Source organism: Bufo bufo, chromosome 3, assembly GCF_905171765.1.
Source record: "Bufo bufo chromosome 3, aBufBuf1.1, whole genome shotgun sequence".
Lineage (NCBI taxonomy): Eukaryota > Metazoa > Chordata > Amphibia > Anura > Bufonidae > Bufo > Bufo bufo.
Window position 1 is genome coordinate 372474017 of NC_053391.1, and position 22042 is coordinate 372496058.

General features: G+C 39.4%; 1 protein-coding gene across 1 annotated transcript in view; it reads right to left on the reverse strand.

The window, feature by feature from the left end:
• Window positions 1-8194: 8194 nt before the first annotated feature.
• Window positions 8195-22042, reverse strand: part of LOC120993425 (bone morphogenetic protein 8A-like) — a 77341-nt gene continuing 63493 nt past the window's right edge. Inside the window, exons 6-8 of the mRNA XM_040421935.1 lie at window positions 18449-18528; window positions 15860-15970; window positions 8195-8371 (exon numbers count right to left, since the gene is read on the reverse strand). Of these exons, the coding sequence (XP_040277869.1) occupies window positions 8222-8371; window positions 15860-15970; window positions 18449-18528 (341 nt within the window). The 3' untranslated portion in view covers window positions 8195-8221. The remainder of the gene's footprint in view (window positions 8372-15859; window positions 15971-18448; window positions 18529-22042) is intronic.

Below are 22042 nucleotides of genomic sequence, written 5' to 3' on the forward strand. Positions count from 1 at the left end.
TGTCCAAGTTCCTTGCATCGTTGAGGAAATCCTGCGCCTGCGCCTGCGCCGTTCACTTCTGTATTCAGTACAGAGGGCATGGACACATATGAACATGGGATGCAACAGGTCAGCCAGTTTTGTAGGTACAAATATGCTGACAGATACGCTTTAATAAATGTAACTGAAGGTACAGTACCGCATGTCTCTATGGAGACAACCACTTTTCTCATCACTTTTGAGATTTAAGGAACGCTGAGAAAAGTTGTAAATATTGGAGCTAATTTGTCATACATTATCATTTGTGACTCATACAGTTTACGCCTGGAATAAACTGATTAGTAAATGTGAGCTGTTATGTCTTATGCTATGTATGCAATAGATTTGGATCAGAAAATAAAGGCACAGACAGAAAAGGTATATTAAGAGATGATTAAGCACAAAATTTAGGGCGGACAACCTCCTTTTTAGACCAAATGCTCTTCAAAAGTTCTTATCTGCACGTATCAAGCACATGTTGGGCATTTACTGTGTTCTGTGCGGTACCTGTATTATATTTCAGTTTGTTGTGGTAACTGTGGATGCATGGGATTTTGTACACAGTAAATTTGTATTCATGCTGCCTTGCGTCTTTTTGTTCCCATTTTGCTAACAAGCTGTGTTCTGTATCGATTTCACCTCATGCTTCATGTCATGTTTACCCAGCGCCTGCATGAATGGTTGTTCTCAGTGACTGAACAGGGCGACCTGCTGAACCAAGTGCTTCTAAATGAAAGCATACAGGAACAGGTAAAAAAAAAAAAAAAAAACACAAGGCGTTTGAATTTCCACTTGGCAGGGCTTTAAGGACTGGTCTTGTTATTTTAGCCCACTTACACTGCAAACCTTTATGGATTCAGATCACAAACTGACAGAAACACTGGCACAGGTCCTCAGGATGTAAAATGGGCTGATGGCTGAGGAGCAATGACCTGGTGACAATCTCTTCACATTGTAAATATACACACAAATAGGAAGCGACTTGCTCAATTCCTGCCATTCCAAACAATAGCAGTAGAGACGGCCCTGTCTACAGGCTGAGAGTACATTTGGTTTGTCCACAGTAGAGAAGTATGGACAAGTGCTATGATGTACAGTCGTGGCCAAAAGTTTTGAGAATTACATAAATATTGGAAATGGGAAAAGTTGCTGCTTAAGTTTTTATAATAGCAATTTGCATATACTCCAGAATGTTATGAAGAGTGATCAGATGAATTGCATAGTCCTTCTTTGCCATGAAAATTAACTTAATCCCCCAAAAAACTTTTCACTGCATTTCATTGCTGTCATTAAAGGACCTGCTGAGATCATTTCAGGATTCGTCTTGTTAACTCAGGTGAGAATGTTGACGAGCACAAGGCTGGAGATCATTAGGTCAGGCTGATTGGGTTAAAATGGCAGACTTGACCTGTTAAAAGGAGGGTGATGCTTGAAATCATTGTTCTTCCATTGTTAACCATGGTGACCTGCAAAGAAACGCAGGCAGCCATCATTGCGTTGCATAAAAATGGCTTCACAGGCAAGGATATTGTGGCTACTAAGATTGCACCTCAATCAACAATTTATAGGATCATCAAGAACTTCAAGGAAAGAGGTTCAATTCTTGTTAAGAAGGCTTCAGGGCGTCTAAGAAAGTCCAGCAAGCGCCAGGATAGTCTCCTAAAGAGGATTCAGCTGCGGGATAGGAATGCCACCAGTGCAGAGCTTGCTCAGGAATGGCAACAGGCAGGTGTGAGCGTATCTGCACGCACAGTGAGGCGAAGACTTTTGGAAGATGGCCTGGTGTCAAGAAGGGCATCAAAGAAGCCACTTCTCTCCAAAAAAAAAAACATCAGGGACAGATTGATCTTTTGCAGAAAATATGGTGAATGGACTGCTGAGGACTGGGGCAAAGTCATATTCTCCAATGAAGCCTCTTTCCGATTGTTTGGGGCATCAGGAAAAAGGCTTGTCCGGAGAAGAAAAGGTGAGCGCTACCATCAGTCCTGTATCATGCCAACAGTAAAGCATCCTGAGAGCATTCATGTGTGGGGTTGCTTCTCATCCAAGGGAGTGGGCTCACTCACAATTTTGCCCAAAAACACAGCCATGAATAAAGAATGGTACCAAAACACCCTCCAACAGCAACTTCTTCCAACAATCCAACAACAGTTTGGTGAAGAACAATGCATTTTCCAGCACGATGGAGCACCGTGCCATAAGGCAAAAGTGATAACTAAGTGGCTCGGGGACCAAAACGTTGACATTTTGGGTCCATGGACTGGAAACTCCCCAGATCTTAATCCCATTGAGAACTTGTGGTCAATCCTCAAGAGGTGGGTGGACAAACAAAAACCCACTAATTCTGACAAACTCCAAGAAGTGATTATGAAAGAATGGGTTGCTATCAGTCAGGAATTGGCCCAGAAGTTGATTGAGAGCATACCCAGTCGAATTGCAGAGGTCCTGAAAAAGAAGGGCCAACACTGCAAATACTGACTCTTTGCATAAATGTCATGTAATTGTGGATAAAAGCCTTTGAAACGTATGAAGTGCGTGTAATTATATTTCACTACATCACAGAAGCATTCTGTGCACATATATATATATATATATATATATATATATATATATATATAATTTTTTTCCTGTTACACCCACAAACATGAATGTATTTTATTGGGGGTTTATGTGACAGACCAACACAAAGTAGCAAGTACTGTATGTGTGAGGTCAAAAGAAAATAATACATGGTTTTCAAAAATGTTTTATAAATAAAATCTGGAAAGTGTGGCGTGCATTTGTATCGAGTCAATACTTTGTAGGACCACCTTTCACTGCAATTACAGCTACCAGTCTTTTGAGGTATGTCTCTACCAGGTTTGCTCATCTAGAGGCTGACATTTTTGCCCATACTTCTTTGAAAAATAGCTCAAGCTCAGTCAGACTGGATGGAGAGCGTCTGTGAACAGCAATATTCAAGTCTTGAGAAAGTGTATATAATGTAGATTGGAAGGCATACAGAACACTCCAAATTATATCAATAGAGCAGCATTTATTAAACTAAAAACACAGTAATATACAGTTACAATTTCCTCACTAACGTCAATCCGAATATCCTACCTAATTTATACACAATGTGTCATTGTAGTATCCTGAATTCAAGAGCGAACTCCCAGCTTCCTATAGTAATGTTGGTCCGCTGTTATTGGCTGAATAAGCCAAAAAAAAACTTCTGAATGTTGGCTCACAAATTCACCACCACAACCCACATCAATATAGCAGATTCATAAAAATAACAATAAAATTAATAAAAAGCTATAAAATGAAAACATATACGTTTATGATTATAAGATCAAACAGGACGATTTCCTATTTAGTTTCGATAAATATAGGGTATAAAAATTGAATATAAATTCCACCTTCAAAAGGCAAACAAAAAGCTGTTTGGATAATAACAGTTTAAGAATGTTTCGCTGTTTAATCAATTGAGATGTTGCAAAGTTCATATGTCATCAATTGCTGATGTATTTGTTGCAGACTGATGATATAGTTCACTTTAGCACTTTGAACTTATCGGCAGCAACGTTGTAGTCCTTTTTGCGGATGGTTAATCATATAATTCAACAACAGAGCTATAATAGATTAAAAATCTTTTTCAACAGCCCCAGTATAGCTGAATGCAAAATGAATATGATGGGCACGGTGTAGCTGAATACAAGATGTAGCAGATTCAGTATAGCTGAATATAAGATTGATGTGGCAGATTAGTTATCTATTATAGCTCTGTTGTTGAATTATATGATTAACCATCCGCAAAAAGGACTACAACGTTGCTGCAGATAAGTTCAAAGTTTAGGTTTAAGTGAACTATATCATCAGTCTGCAACAAATACATCAGCAATTGATGACATATGAACTTCGCAACATCTCAATTGATTAAACAGCGGAACATTCTTGAACTGTTATTATTCGAACTGCTTTTTGTTTGCCTTTTGAAGGTGGAATCTATATTCAATTTTTAGACCCTATATTTATCGAAACTAAATAGGAAATCGCCCCGTTTGATCTTATGATCATAAACGTATATGTTTTCATTTTATCGCTTTTTATTAATTTTGTTATTTTTATGAATCAGCTATATTGATGTGGGTTGTAGTGGTGAATTTGTGAGCCAACATTCAGTTCCTTTTTTTGGCTTACATTATTACTATAGGAAGCTGGGAGTTTGCTCTTGAATTCAGGATACTACAATGACACAATGTGTATATATTAGGTAAGATATTTGGATTGACGTTAGTGAGGCATTTGCAACTGTATATTACTACTGTGTTTTTAGTTTAATAAATGCAGCTCTATTGATATAATTTGGAGTGTTCTGTATGCCTTTACATAGTTGAGTGCCCTCCATTCTACATTATTTACATTTTCTCTACAAATCAATAACGGGTGTATCGAGGAGTGTGCACCTTTTCTATGGTGAAAAAGTACAAAATTGCTATATGTAGTGCCAAAAGACCTGAACGGGAGAAAAGGAGTGGGAGGGGAAGGGAGACTAGGTCTCTTTCTCCCATTGATCCCTCCCTATATGTCTACACCTCCTAAGTTGTCCCTAGGTGTCCCTACGCTGCGCCATGTGACTGCCCAGTTTCGTCAGAGAAACGGGAGCCACTACTTTGCTCCCGCTCAGATCTGTTGGCACTACATATAGCAATTTTGTACTTTTTCACCATTGAGTGATTTGTAATAAGTGTCTTGTACTGTGGCGAGCGACCTTTTCGCCTCCTTTTGGGTATTTTTAACGATGTATTAAAAGTTAAGACTTATTTGAGGTTACCCACTAGTTCTGTTCATTTTTTTGTTTTTTCAGGCACTAAAGGATCAATACAGTAAACAGGCAGCAGTCAGGTCATGCAGCAGAGGGTCAGAATCAATAAACAGGCAGAGGTCGGAACACCTTATGCACAGACTAGCAGGCTAGATACACCTATTGCTCAGACATCCCTCCCTTTGGATAAGATGCCTTTAAATACTATTAGGTGACCAACCATAAGCTGAGGAAGACTGCCTACATGCTGGCCTTTAAGAGAGTAGGTGAGTGGCTCATGCACAAGCTTCAAGCTGTGGCCTGCAACAGAAGAACCAGTGGCTGGCCCCCACCAGGTGAGGCAGAGGTGGAGTAGCTGGTCATGGCTGCAGGCAAGACCAGAGAGGTGATTGGAGCAGCGTCTGTGCCTACCTCGACTGAAAGTCTTAAGACCCTTTAACTTTTTTTCTCATTTTGTTATGTTGTGGCCTTGTGCTAAAATTAAAAAAAAATCTAAAAAAGTTTTCCATTATTGTGTACTTAATACCGCATAATGACAACAGAATGTAAAATAAAATGTTCAAAGTCTTTGCTAATTTATTGAAAAAGAAAAAATAATATATTGCACTGACAAGTATTCAAACGCTTTACTCAGTACTTAGTTGAAGCACCTTTTGCAGCCTTTAGTCTCCCTGGGTATGATGCACAAGATTTGCACACCTGGATTTGGGTTCTCAAGCTCTGTCAGGTTGGATGGGGACCATTGTTGGACAGCCATTTTCTGGTCTCTCCATGGAGTTGTCCCTATGCCACTCCTGTGCTTAAGGTCATTGTTTTGTTGGAAGATGAAACTTTGGCTCAGTCTAAGGCCCATAGCACTCTAGATTAGGGTTTCATAAATAATATTATGTACATTACTCCATTTTACTTTTCCTCAACCCTGACTAGTTTCCTTGTCCCAGACACTGAAAAATACTCCCACAGCATGATGCTGTCACCAACATGTTTCACTGTAGGGATGGTATGAGTAGTGCCTGATTTCCTACAGACATGATGCTTAGAATTGAGGTAAAAAAGTTAAAATCTTGGTTTCATCAGTCCAGAGAATCTTGTTTCTCACAGCCTAAGACTCCTTTAGTTTTTTTAAAAGTTTTTTTTTGCAAACGCCAGGTGGGCTTTCATGTGTCTTTTACTGAGAACAGGCCTCTTTCTGGTCCCTGGTTACTTAGTTTGGTGGGACAGCCAGCTCTAAGAAGAGTCCTGGTTGTTCCAAACTTCTTCCATTTAAGAATTATGGAAACCACTGTGCTCTTAGGAACTTTCAGTGCAGTAGAAATTGTTTGTACCTTTCTCTAGATCTGTGCCTCCACACAATCCTGTCTCTGATCTCTACAGGCAGTTCTTTCCTCTTCATGGCTTGGTTATTGCTCCGATATGCATTGTCAGCTGTAACACCTTATTTAGACTGAAATTTTTACACGGAACCATCTCAAAGATGATCAAGAGAAAAGGAAGACCCCCAAAGCTAAATTTCAAGTTTTATAGCTAAGGGTCTAAATACCTAGATGCAAAATTTTTGTTTTTCCTTTGTAATAAACTTTCAAAAATGTTTAAATATCGGTTTTCACTTTCTCATTATTGGGTATTGTGTGCAGATTGATGGGAAAAAGTTTTCTTTTAGCACAAGACCCGAGCATAACAAAATGTGGAAAAAGTGAAAGTGTCTGAAGACTGTCTGAATGCATTGTATATGGCCAAACATGGTGTATAAGTTGTATAATTCTGAAAATCAGGTATTTTATGGTATAAAATATGAACATTATAGATTATCAACTTCATTTGACCACCCAACCATGTTCTCTAGCCAGTTTTACCTCCGGGTGATCGTTCAGCTCTGGTTTATGTCTCAATTTTAGTGCACAGTGGGCTTAGATATCTTCTCAGCAGTAGGGTTGAGCAAACCTGTGGAAGTTCGGGTTCGGCTGAACTTCAGGTCAAAGTTCGGGACCCGAATTTCACCCCGAACCCAGACCCCATTTAAGTCAATGGGACCCGAACTTCACTTTATTACTTTTCATTATAACGGAAAATAATAGCATTCTTAAAACAGAATGCTAAATAAAATGTCTACTGAGGAGTTAAAAACAAACACTCACCTCATCCACTTGATCGCGCAGCCGGTATCTTCTTTTCTTCAGGACCTGCAAAAGGACCTGCGGGGATGTCATCGCAGGTCCTTCTATCTTCAATCAGCAGGACCAATGCCTCCGTCCTGTGCCAGTCATTGCACTGGTTGGTCATACAGTATAAAATCCAATTTAAACTGCTCATTTTCACCCACAAAGCTCTCCACAGTGCTGTACCCCCCCACATCTCCTCCCTCATCTCTGTCTACCACCCTTCCCATGCTCTTCGCTCTGTAAATGATTTATGACTGACATCTGCCATAATCTGAACCTGTCACTCCCGGCTCCAAGACTTCTCCCGAGCTACACCAGTTCTCTGGAATGCACTACCCCAGGAAATTAGATTAAATCACAATATACACAGTTTTAGGTGCTCCCTAAAAACACATCTTTTTAGTTGGCCTATCACATCCCCTGATCTAACTCCTCTCCATATATAGCCCATTTATCATTTCCTGAACCTGATCCTCCACCAAACTCTCCACCGCACCCATAAGCATTACAGATATCGGTTGGTGACTGGCTCATACAACTTTATATCTACTCCCCTATTTTCCAAAGATGGCCGGACCATTGTACAAAACAAGCACTTTTACCCTTTATGTCACCCCTATCTTGTCATAGATTGTAAGCTCTTGCTAGCAAGGCCCTCATTCCTCTTCTTGTAATTATTGACTTGTCTTTTGCTGTTATTTATGACTGTTTGTTCATGAACCCCTGAACTGTAAAGCGCTGCAGTATATGTGGGCGCTTGATAAATAAAGATTATTATTATTTTGATTATTATCGGTTATCCCATTTTTTTAGAACAGGAGAAGAATCAGAGCGTGGCATAAGGGAGTGAAGAACATTATATAATATTGCCTTATCATGCCGCAGTCTCATTCTCGTTTTGAACTTAAAAGACGAGTCAACAGATCTCTTGAATGTGATGTGAACGTAGCATTATACACAGCTTGCAGTGTTGCAGCAAATGGGCTAAACACTGGATATACTCGCAAGTGATATGTCAAGTACACTGCTAATCAGGCATCATTGTCTGAATGTCTTATGTGTACCACCCCCTCCTCCAAAGAATTAGAATAACAATCACTTATTATTTATCCTATTTTAGGTTATATTTAAAATGGCATTTATTTTCTTGAATGATTAATTTAATGCAACATTTAACAAGTAACATAAATATATTCAGCAAATGTGTCAGTGCAACTCCACATATCCTTCATCTTGTTCAGTGGCATCCACAAGACTTGACCACCATGTTCCTGTGCTTCTTTAGTATTACATTGTTATTGTTGTCATAGTAAAGTACTGATGTTGCTGAGAGTTTAGTGGGAGCGCAGCATGCTTTGGGAACACTTTCTGGCTTCATAAGGTGAACCTGGAGGAGAGTACAATAGTGACTAATAAATACTGTAGAAATTTACCATATTTTTAAGAATGATATTTTCAATGACTAACATATTTATGATCTATCCATCAGATAGGTCATAAATCTGAGATCAGTGAGAGACTAATACCTAGCACCCTAACTGAGCAGCTGTTCGTTCCGGAGCCTGAACACCACAGCTCCTTAAGCTACATAGGGTCCATTTGGGTACTGCAGCTCAGATCCCATTCATTTGAATAAAAATATCAGCTGCCGTATTCAAAAATAGCCACTACACAGTGTACGGAGCTGTGGTGTTCTGTTTACTTCCAGAACCTGGCTGCCACTAACAGCTGGTCAGTAGGGGTCCCTAGTGTTGAACTCTCACTGATCTCATATTCATGACCTACTCAATGTATAGGCCCTGATAAAAAAATATTTAAGTGAAACAAAGCATAAATAACACGGCGAGCTAGCAAAGAACACACGCCCAGAGGGTCTGTAAGAAATATACAACTCATAAAAAGGCCATTCTTCTCAGTGAGAAAGGTACGATTCAGGAGTTAGATTATTTTCAGTTGATTTTTGAATGTTTTCCTTGGCAGAATGATTGCTAGTTTACATTGGATTCCCTTTTACTGCTTATTTCAAAGCTTGCCTTGAGCACTGCTCAGTAATATACGGTATGAGGATTCATGCTGGTGTACCAATGTCAAGCACACATGCTGGTTGTCTCTTGTGTTGTTACTTTGTAGCAGTATTATTAGGCTCAGCTTGTGCTTGCGGCAAAATTAAATCAGCCTTAGTAATATTCTAGACATCCTTTAGGATACTTACAGATTTAGTCATTTTCGTAAGTTCATTTGCTTTCCCCGTATTGAATAAAAATAACAAAAATAAACCCTTGCACACTACTCTTACTGTTTCCCCCTCTTCTATTCATGTTTTATTTTGCTTAGTCTGGACAGAAGCTGACTAGGGTAACACCACCCCCTAAATGAGGCACATCCTGAACGTAACCTTGTATTTGTATGGAGGAGAAAAACAGCACACTTTCTGATCTTAAACTGAATAGGAAGTTCTTCTGACCAAGGGGATTAGTCAACCCATGACCACAGTAGCAGTAATAATATTGCAATGGGAAAAGGGTTTGGGAGGCCTCCTTTGATAAGTTTTAACCCTGATTTCACTGTTTTTCTATGGAAACCTGAGACATTTCCTGCAGTGACAACTATCTTTATGTTTCACACAATTTTAACCTTCTAAAACTCATTCCATAAATGTTGCTACATTTCCTAGAAAATAACTGCTTTAAAACATATTCTGTAGACCATTTTAATGTACAATGGATATAAAAAGTCTATACACCCCTGTTAAAATGTCAGGTTTCTGTGATGTCAGAACTTTTTCCACCTTTAATGTGACCTATAAACTGTACAACTCAATTGAAAAACAAACTGAAATCTTTTAGGTGGAGGGAAGAAAAAAAAAAAAAAAAGCTAAAATAATGTGGTTGCATAAGTGTGCACACCATCTTATAACTGGGGATGTAGGTAGCTGTGTTCAGAATTAAGCAATCACATTCAAAATGATGTTAACTAGGAGTCAGCATACACCTGCCATCATTTAAAGTGCATCTGATTAACCCCAAATAAAGTTCAGCTGCTCTAGTTGGTCTTTCCTGAAATTTTCTTAGTCCCATACCACAGCAAAAGTCATGGTCCACAGAGAGATTCCAAAGCATCAGAGGGATCTCATTGTTAAAAGGTATCAGTCAGGAGAATGGTAAAAAAAGAATTTCCAAGGCATTAGATATACCATGGAACACAGTGAACCGGTCATCAAGTGCAGAAAATATGGCACAACAGTGACATTACCAAGAACTGGATGTCCCCCCAAAATTGATGAAAAGACGAGAAGAAAACTGGTCTGGGAGGCTACCAAGAGGCCTACAGCAACATTAAAGGAGCTGCAGGAATATCTGGCAAGTACTGGCTGTGTGGTACATGTGACAACAATCTCCCGTATTCTTCATATGTCTGGGCTATGGAGTAGAGTCGCAAGACGAAAGCCTTTTCTTACAAAGAAAAACATCCAAGCCAGGCTACATTTTGCAAAAACACATCTGAAGTCTCCCAAAAGCATGCGGGAAAAGGTATTATGGTCTGATGAAACCAAGGTTGAACTTTTTGGCCATAATTCCAATAGATATGTTTGGCGCAAAAACACTGCACATCACCAAAAGAACACCATACCCACAGTGAAGCATGGTGGTGGCAGCATCATGCTTTGGGGCTGTTTTTCTTCAGCTGGAACTGGGGCCTTAGTTAAGCTAGAGGGAATTATGAACAGTACCAAATACCAGTCAATATTGGCATAAAACCTTCAGGCTTGTGCTAGAAAGCTGAACATGAAGAGGAACTTCATCTTTCAGCATGACAACGACCCAAAGCATACATCCAAATCAACAAAGGATTGGCTTCACCAGAAGAAGATTAAAGTTTTGGAATGGCCAAGCCAGAGACCTGAATCAGATTGAAAATCTGTGGGGTGATCTGAAGAGGGCTGTGTTTTTGCAAAGAAGAGTGGGCAAAGTCAAAATGTGCCATGCTGATAGACTCATACCCAAAAAGACTGATTGCTGTAATAAAATCAAAAAGGTGCTTCAACAAAGTATTAGTTTAAGGGTGTGCAAACTTATGCAACCATATTATTTTATTTTAATATTTTTTCTTCCCTCTACCTAAAAGATTTAAGTTTGTTTTTCAATTGAGTGGTATAGGTCACATCAAAAGGTGGAAAAAGTTCTGAAATGATTTATCTTTGTCAAATTTTTTTACATCACAGAAACCTGACATTTTAACAGGGGTGTGTAGACTTTTTATATCCACTGTATATTGCACAAAATAATAAAGCATATATAAAAATGTAACAGTAATATGAGCTGGCATATCAAATATAAAAGCGTAATATAACTATAAATAATAGCATTGATTAAATGTATTATGAAATTTGGCCTCTCATAGTAATTCTTGTGTGCATGAAAAGCACATATTCCAGTATACCATATTAACAATAACTTCATTTATTGAAAAGATTTTTCTGAACCTTTAAAAAAATAAAAATAAAATTGATACGTACCTATATGTGTGTTAGTTTCTTTTCGTTAACTTGCCCAGCTCTCTGTGCTGCACCCAGGGGCGGATTGGCCATAGACCTTACAGGGAAATTTCCTGGTGGGCCGATGCCCAGGGGGCCACCTAATCCCTCCTCTCTGCCGCTAGCCGGGTACATAATGAACTCTCAGCGGTAATTAACACTGAGAATCAAGTACTCATGTACCCGGCCAGTGACAGCACATGTCCTCCTGAATTCAAGTATGGCCCCCATCTCACCTCCTAAGCCCCCTGCTTCATATCTTAATCTGAGACAACTGGAGGAGGAGGAGGAGGAGGAGGAGGAGAACAGAACATGGCAGCTAATGATGGCCAACACATAGGGAAAGCTTTTGGGGCAATGTATTGTGCTGTACTGTGGTATATGGTATTTTGTGCTATGGTATTGCTGACCCCTTTTACTTATGTTGCTTCACCTCCTGTCAATTTAGACAATCCTACAAACACAGAGCCACTTTTAGTTTTGTTTTGCAGGGCCACATTAAGTTCCAAAACCGCCCCTGACTGCACCATTGGTTTGATGCTGCCAGGATTTCCAAAGTAGTTATTTTCTAATGTAAATGTCCCTTTAACCTCATGGTATCATGGTTTGGGCCTGTTTTGCTGCTTCTGGGACAGGATGGCTTCTCATCATTGATGAAACAATTAGTTATGCTAAAGGAAAATGTCAGGATATCTGTCCTTGAGCTGAATCTCAAGAGAATGCGCGCCAAAGGAAAAGGGGGATAGTCAGCACATCCCAATGCGCAGGTGCACGTCGCGAGAATGTGCGCCAAGTAGCAAAACAACGAACTAAGCACACAAGTCATTCTACCAAAGAATGGTTAAAGAACAATAAAAAGTTAAAGTTTTGGAATGGCCAAGTCAAAGTCCACTAGAAATGTAATGGAAGGACCTGACATGTAATTACCTGCAGGCAGAGTTGAAGCTGTTTTTAATGGAGCAATGGGCTAAAATTCCCCCAAGCCAATAGAAGGTTAATCCACAATTATCGGAAATGTTTAGTTGCACTTATTGCTGCACAAGGGGGTCACACCAGATACTGAAAGCAAAGGTTCACATACTTTTGTCACTTACAGACATGTGAAATTGGATCATTTTCCTCAAAGAATAAATGACTGGTCTAATATTTTTGACTCATTAGTTTGATTTTGTTATCTTTATCTACTTTCAGTACTTGTGTGAAAATCTGATGTTAGTTTAGGGTCAAATTTATGCAGAAATATAGAAAATTCTGAAGGGTTCACACACTTTCAAGCACCACTGTATATTCAAATGATTGCAGGAACAGGTGAAAAAGCCTGTGAATATAATTGTGTAGGATCGTTCTGAATGCAATGATTCTAGCACAAAATGTTAAACTGTTTATCACCGATACCAGGTATCAGTTATTCGTGACTATCTCAGTGTAGATTTTCATGGGAGTCTAGACAACACTTTGAGGTATCAGTAACATATGTATCTCAGCTTTGTGATTTGATATAAAAGATCCATTCACTACTTTTCAAACAAGATATTTAGTCTGAATCATGTCAACATTTTTTTTTAGAATCTGTCTCTGAATTTCTTATCAGGAGGTTTTGCTCAGAAACTTGGCAGGACAATCAAGCAGTTAAAACTTGTCACCATGTATCATGATACTTCTAAAGTCAAAAGCCTTGGAGCTAAATGAACCTGAAAAGAAATAAAAATGTTCTACGGACTAGGCAAATATTAAATTGTTGAAGTTCCGTCTTGTTTTTTCTTTTTCATTTAATGAAAGAGGTTGTTTCCCAAGAACCCGTTTCTCTATTCTCTTCTAGAACATATGGATGTTCTACAAAAGGCAACCCCCACAATCCCCAATAGCTAATGCAGAGGGCTGGAAAAAATTGGGAGTTCCCAGCTGGGAGGTACCAGTTTGAATTACTGATATCTAATGCTACATTTGTACTATAGCTGAAGAAGAGGAAATGTATGGTCAGCCACAAGTTCTCCACAAAGATTGCTAGCCTAATTTCAACAAAGGGTTGTCAGGATGTGACAACCCCTCGTGGATCACGAGTTATCTAAAAATGATTAAACATAGCAATGGAAATAGGACTAAATTTTTCATCCAATACTTGTACAAGCAAATCATCTCATCATGTTTTCTAAGATCAAATTCGACAAAACATAAAAACACATACAGTAGAAGATTCAAGTCTAAACTGTTGTATGTATTATAAGAGGTTTGCTAGGAGTACAATATTAATGACCTATCCTCAGGGTAGATCATCAATATTAGATAGATAGGGGTCCAGTTCCTGGCACCTCCGCTGTTCAGCTGTTTGAAAGGGCCGCAGCGCTTGTATGAGTGCTGCAGCGCTTGTATGAGTGCTGCAGCCTCCTCACAGCATACCAAGTACAGTGCCATACTTTGTACAGTGCATTCTGAAAATCTTCAGACCCTTTAATGTTTTTCACATTTATTTATGTTGCAGCCTTGGGTTAAAGTAAAAATTAAAAAAATCCAATTTTTCCCCATCATTCTGCACTCAATACTCCATAGTGAGAAAGTGAAAACAGAATGTGCGAAATCTTTGCTAATTTATTGAAAAGGAAAAATGAAAATCTTGCATTGACTTAATAATTTACTCGGTACTTAGTTGAAGCACCTTTAGCAGCGATTACGGCCTCCAGTCTTCTTGGATATGATGCCATAAAGTTTGCAGACCTGAATTTGGGGATTTTTTTGCCAATCCTCTCTCCAGATACTCTCAAGCTGTCAGGTTGGATGGGAACCGTCAGTGGACGGCAATTTTCAGGTCTCTCTAGAGAGGTTTAATTAGGTTCCAGTCAGGGCTCTGGCTGGACCACTGAAGGACATTTACCCAGTTGTCCCTAAACAACTCCTCTATTGTCTTGGCTATGTGCTTATGCTCATTGTCTTGTTGGAAGGTAAACCTTTGGCTCTGAGGGCCAGAGCACTCTAGATCAGGTTTTCATTAAGAATACCTCTGTACTTTGCTCCACCCAGCTTTCCCTAAACCCTGACCAGTCGCCTTATTCCAACTGCTGAAAAATGCCCCCACAACATGATGCTGCCACCACAATGCTTCACTGTAGGGATGTAATTGGACAGGTGATCAGCAGTGCCTGGTTTCCTTCAATACATGATGCTTAGAACCGAAAAATTCAGTCTTGGTTTTATCAGACCAGAGAATCATGTTTCACACAGTCCTTTAGGTGCTATTTTCTTTTTTGCAAATTCAAGAGTTTTGTGTGTGCCTTACTGAAGATAGGCCAAATCGCCCCTGATACAAGGCACTTACTAATGTATTGTGATTGTCCATATTTCCTCCTGTGTTGGCTTCATTAATTTTTCCATCGCATTACAAACTGCTTGTTTCCAGCAGCATATTTTTTTTTCTTTGCTCGATTCCAGGAGTTACGACCATCACTGCAGCACACATACGAGGTGGCCGGGATGGTAGATTCTGTGCATGCATGCCTACGGTCTGGCCACCAGAGAGACACTTTTTCCTATAGTGTGCAAGCACGACCACCGCTGATGGATTGCAGGATGGTCATAACCATGAAAACAAGCAGTGTATAATGTGATGGAAAAATGAATCCAGCCAGCGAGGGTGGCAATATGAACAATCACAATACATTAGTAAGTTCCTTGTATTAACTTTCTCTACATGATAAATGCCATTTGCTGAAGTGAGACAACCCCTTTAGGGTCCATTCACATGTCCGTATGGGTTTTGCGGATTTGCAAAACACAGACACCGGCAATGTGCATTCCGCATTTTGTGGACCGCACATAGTCGTTGGCACTCTCATAGAAAATGCCTTTTCTTGTCCGCAATTGCGGACAAGAATAGGACATATTCTACTTTTCTAAGTGCGGATCCGGAAGTGTGCGGACAGCACATTCCGGCCCCATTGAAAATGAATGCGGAACGGATGCGGAGCCATTTTGCGGACGTGTGAATGGCCCCTAAATCTGATCAACCATGTTCATGATATTGTCCCTCGGCATACACAAGTAGAGTCATTGGAAACATTTTCTCTGCTTATGTAACTGATCTGTGTCCACTTAGTTTTCCTTTTGTGTATTCAGTCCAGCAATCCACCTTCTGGGTAGAACATATTGTGCTTCCTTTTTATATTTGAGGACCATTTCTGGATGATTCAGAAAAAGGTCATTTCTTTCCTTCCTAGAAACTAATTTTTCCTAATCATCATTATTCGGATAAGCTGGACTCAGAGGGCTCTGCTTTTCAAAGGCTAAAATTTTAAACAGATGTATGAAGAAAATAAAGAGCACTCAAAATAACATTGAAGCAACACTTACTAGTGATTGTAAGATGGCATGGTTGGTGGCATTCATACAGGAATCAAGTGGAAATGAACATTCTCCCTCACAGTAAAATGCTGAGTACCCCTGTGGAGCTATTACCCAGTCCTATAGAAGTAAAGACATAAATGGATCAAAGATCCAGATCATTTACACAACGGATAGTTAACATTTTTTATTTGTGCATTACATAGCCATGAGAGAAGCTCAGAAATATGGAGCCAATGATATGAGCCATATAATTCACACAAAACTGTTGTTTTATAGTTTATTATTCTACTACAGAGTCTGAACTTTTGATTCCACATATTGAAATTATTTTTTCAAAACTACACAATGATAAAATTACATTTTAGTTTATCTTATGAAAGAACTGCTACATCCTGTGTAATTTTTCAGCCATACTAATTATATCCTCCAAAAAACACATTTCGCTGATGTTGGGAGGCAGAGGTGCACTGTGGTCTGTATGCCTTTTTTACATTGACTATAGGAGTCCACTTTATTATGTCTATATGGGAATATTTTGCTTGCGTTTTAGCAATTTTTCTTCTAACGGTACCTTTATTACATTTACTGACAGTCTGTGTATATCGCCATTATTATGGTATACTTATGGGTAGTCCATGGATTGATCTGTAGTAGGGATGTTCTACAGTGGCGCCCTGCTTTTTCTGTGTTCACTCCATTTTTTATATGTTTTTAGTATGTGTTGAGGTTACTAAATAAAGACTAGTGGGGTCATTTATCAAACTGGTGTAAAGTAGAACTGGCTTAGTTGCCCATAGCAACCAATCAGCTTCCACCTTTCACTTTTGACAGCTCCTTTGGAAAATGAAAGGTGGAATCTGATTGGTTGCTATGGGCAACTAAGCCAATTCTACATTACACCAGTTTGATAAATATTTGGGGTATTGAGTATTTGTTTTTGGAGGATACATGTAAATTCATAGTGTGTCTCATATACATGCTGTATCTAGTCTTTAGTGTCATAGGTTGAGCAATACTAATGAATTAAATAGCATGTCATTGTCTTTTTTTTTTCTTTTGCATAGGTCAGTAGTACATGTTCATATATATTAGACCTCATGCACACGGCCGTTGTGTTTGTGAATCCGCAAAACACGGATGGCGTCCGTGTGCGTTCCGCAATTTGCGGAACGGCACGGACAGCCTTTAATATAACTGCCTATTCTTGTCCGCAACGCGCGGACAAGAATAGGACAGGTTCTATTTTTTTTGCGGGGCCATGGAATGGAGCAACGGATGCGGACAGCACACGGAGTGCTGTCTGCATCTTTTGCGGCCCCATTGAAATGAATGGGTCCGCATCCGAGCCTCCAAAACTGCAGCTCAGATGCGGACCAAAACAACGTTCGTGTGCATGAGGCCTTAGGAGAAAGTGGCATCTTTCTTTGCCTGCATGCTCTTTGTAAATGTTCAGAAACTTCTTCACTGGTAAAATGCATTTAGAACAGTAAATACCAGACAGTGAAAAAGGAGAGGGAGGCTGCAGCAGTATGTATCTGTAGTGTCTGTGTAGGGCCTCTTGCACACGACCATATGTATTTTGCGGTCCGCAAAAATTGTATCCGGAAAAAATACGGATGACATCCGTGTGCATTCCATATTTTGCATAATGGAACAGCTGGCCCTTCATAGAACAGAACTATCCTTGTCCGTAATGCGGACAATAATAGGACATGTTCTATTTTTTTGCGGAATGGAAATATGGACATACAGAAATGGAATGCACACGGAGTAACTTCCGTTTTTTTGCGGACACATTGAAGTGAATGGTTCCGCATACGGTCCGCAAAAAATAAAAAAAACACGGAACGGACACGGAAAGAAAATACATTCGTGTGCAAGAGGCCTAAGGCTCATGCTGTGAGAGGGAGGGAGGAAAAGGAGTTTTATTATGGTAGTCTCTACCACAGCTTGTGTGCGAGATTCATGCTGTAATGGCTGGGAGGAAGTAGGCATTATACTGCAGTCCTTCTCAGCTTGAGACCTGTGCTGTGAGAGAGGAGAAAGAGCTGCAAGTGAGGAGGCATCTGCTTGGTCAGATCATACAGCACAGTCTAAGGTTTCATGCACATGTCCAGGTCTATATTTCAGTTTGCAAACTATGGGTCTACAAAATACATAAACCTTTCGTGTTCTCACTCCCATCAATATAAACGGCTATTCTCACCCGTAATACAGACAGGAACGGGGCATGTTCTATAATGTGCGGAACGGTCACACAGATCTGCAAAAAATATGGATGTGTGCATGGTCCATGTGTGCAAAAAATGCAGATAGCACACAGATGAAAATATAGTCATGTGCATGAGACCTTAAAGAGAAAATATGAATTTACAATAATGATGCAGAAGAAAGTAAAAGTACCAACAGTTTGCAGGTAAGACACATTTCTAGTGGCACTAGAACACCTACTACTGAAGGGATTAAGATATGGAGGATTTATTTTTTACTAAAGTGCTATACAACAATAGACAAACGGTATTGGGAAAGGACATCAGATCTGTTAGAAAAAAAGACCATGAAGAGATAAGACCATAGACAGTAACGGATACTTACCAGCCAACCTAAATCTCGAAAGCTGACATACAACTCATGCCTTTTGCACACTTGTCTGCCATCAGGAACATGTATATGATCTAAAATGATATATGAAATTACTGATATATAATCATCTGAGAAGACACACATACATTTATTACATGCCCATGCTGCATATATATATATATATATATATATATAGATATATATCGATGTAGACAGTGTGTCTACAGTATCACAGTGTTTAAATAAATAGACACACACGCACACACCATAGATGCCTATGACTTTGCCTGATTTCCTGATTGTAATTGGAAATAAATTAGAAATTTCTAGCAGTTTCCATGTTAAATGACAGTAACCCGCATAATAACCTTTGCCAGAAGTAGCATAAAAATACAACTATACAGCAAATAAACAAAACAACAACGCTGAAGAGATCAATGGGTATTATGCTGAAGTGCTCTTCATAAATACAATTTATATACTGAAAAATATTTACAGAGCCACACACATCCAAGGCCGAATGTAAAGATTTCTGTTTTTGATGGAAGGATTTTTGTATATTTATCTTGCCTTTGCTAGAGTTTTCAATGCACAACATTTATGCTGCTGGGTTTACAAAAACATACAAGGCTTTTTCTCAAACTATCTGAAAACCTTTTCCTACAACAGAAATGTTTACAGAAAATAACAATATAGAGGTTGAGTCAGGAGGGATTTCATCCTAATCACAAGCAGGAAATTATCTCACGGACACCGATGGCTGGCAAGGCATCTTTTGTACCTCAGTCCTTTACGAACAGTGCTAGACATAGATGAAGGCACATGTGCAAGAAGCATTACTACCCAGCACATATATAGAGCATAGGGAGAGATTTATCATCTTCCTTGTGCGTGAAAAATGGTGTTAAAAAGTGATCATATATATCGTGTCTCTTAACTCATGGCACAAGTGCGAAAATTTTTCAAGCCCATCTACTTTCAGAATTATTGTGAAGTAAGGGAATTATTAACACAGTTCTCCACATGCAACCCAACAGCTAGAAATGCTTTGATTGTGATGATGGTGGGCCCCTATGTAGCTGATCATACAGTATGTGTAAATGGCCTAATCATGACACATAATGGAAGAAAGAAGTATCAAAGAGATGTTACAATGTGGTGTATATCTGTACTCCCTGGTTAGCATATATAGACAGAAAAAAAATCTAACCATGTCAGGTTATAAAGACACCATAAACGGGTTTTGCACAATGAAGCATTCCTGTGTTTCTTAGAAAGTATAAGTGAATATACAATACACATTTTATACTTTAATTATATCTATGTTAACTTTAAAGGGGTTGTCTCATCTCAGACATTGGTAGCATATAGCTAGACTATGCCACCAATATCAGATAGGTGCAGGTCACACCCATCTCCAGAATGGGCATCCCAAAGTAAAGGAGAGCACGCTGGAAAGCTCAGCCACTCTCCATTTACCACTCTGGAAGTTCTGAAAATAGCAGACAGTTCAGCTATTTCTGCCAGTCCTATAGCAGTGAATGAAGTGGTGCATGTGTGGTGCACTCTTCATTCACTGCTATGGGACTGCCGGAAATAGAGGAGCATGCTTGCTTATGCTTACTGTGCTCTCCTTCACTGTTGGGGGGCCCTATTCTGAAGATACAAGCGTATCCCAGAGGCGGGACCTGCACCCGACATTGGTGGAATATCCTAGCTATATGCCATTAATGTCTAAGATGGGTATACAGTCAGCTCCATAAATATTGGGACATCGACACAATTCTTGAAACGAACAAGATGTGCTTTAACTGCAAACTGTAGGTGTATGTGTATGTGTATGTGTGTCAAAGTCAACAATCAAGAGAAGACTTCACCAGAGTGAATACAGAGGGTTCACCACAAGATGTAAACCATTGGTGAGCATCAAAAACAGGAAGGCCAGATTAGAGTTTGCCAAACGACATCTAAAAAAGCCTTCACAGTTCTGGAACAACATCCTATGGACAGATGAGACCAAGATCAACTTGTACCAGAGTGATGGGAAGAGAAGAGTATGGAGAAGGAAAGGAACTGCTCATGATTCTAAGCATACCACCTCATCAGTGAAGCATGTGGTGGTAGTGTCATGGTGTGGGCATGTATGGCTGCCAATGGAACTGGTTCGCTTGTATTTATTGATGATGTGACAAAAGCAGCAGGATGAATTCTAAAGTGTTTCAGGCAATACTATCTGCTCATATTCAGCCAAATGCTTCAGAACTCATTGGACGGCGCTTCACAGTGCAGATGGACAATGACCCAAAGCATACTGCAAAAGCAACCAAAGAGTTTTTAAGGGAAAGAAGTGGAATGTTATGCAATGGCCAAGTCAATCACCTGACCTGAATCCGATTGAGCATGCATTTCACTTGCTGAAAACAAAACTGAAGGGAAAATGGCCCAAGAACAAGCAGGAACTGAAGACAGTTGCAGTAGAGGCCTGGCAGAGCATCACCAGGGATGAAACCCAGCGTCTGGTGATGTCTATGCGTTCCAGACTTCAGGCTGTAATTGACTGCAAAGGATTTGCAACCAAGTATTAAAAAAGTGAAAGTTTGATTCATGATTAGTATTCTGTCCCATTACTTTTGGTCCCTTACCAAGTGGGAGGCACATATGCAAACTGTTGTAATTCCTACACCGTTCACCTGATTTGGATGTAAATACCCTCAAATTAAAGCTGACAGTCTGCAGTTAAAGCACATCTTGTTAGTTTCTTTTTTAATCCATTGTGGTGGTGTATAGAGCCAAAAATGTTAGAATTGTGTCAATGTCCCAATATTTATGGACCCGACTGTAACCCTTTAAAAACATAACTTAGCTTTGAGAGGAAAGTATCACCCATATATATTTTTTTTACTAATTAAAATCTGATATATATATATATATATATATATATATATATATATATATATATATATATATATATAAAAAAAGAAAAAAGATGGCAGCACCGTCACAGAAAAAAGGGAATGGAGGGTGCAAAAAGCCCAATGTGGATAAAAGCCAATCCAATAATGCAGACGTAGAAAAAGGGCAGCACTCCAATAAATAAAATAGCAAAAAACTTTATTTACCCATAAGGCTGTAGCGACGTTTCGGCTCTAACACAGGAGCCTTCCTCAAGCAGTGTGTACAGATCAAGATCCAAACATATATAGTGTTATAGCTAGCCATAGCCAATTACATGTTAAGTGAACATAATTAATAAATAAAGCAAAATACAAAATACATCATACATGTGAATACAGATAAAATCAGCAATACAATGTGGTTCAATCGTGGTGCACCTGATTGCTTAAAAACTATTACCATAAATATAAAACTTAGTGAGATATTTCTATAATTACATAGTTGATAATATGATCAGTGTCAACTGTAGATGATTAAATAAAGTGTCACGTGCTTACTATTACAGGTGGTGCATACTGAGGATGCAGGATGAGGGTCGGTTGTGGTCGCTGCTGACATGTGCGGTCCGGCGTGCCTAAGTCCCCACTGCGCATGCCAATACGACGTATAATACATGCTGCCGGCCAGTATCAATCTCGTCACCTGACGCAT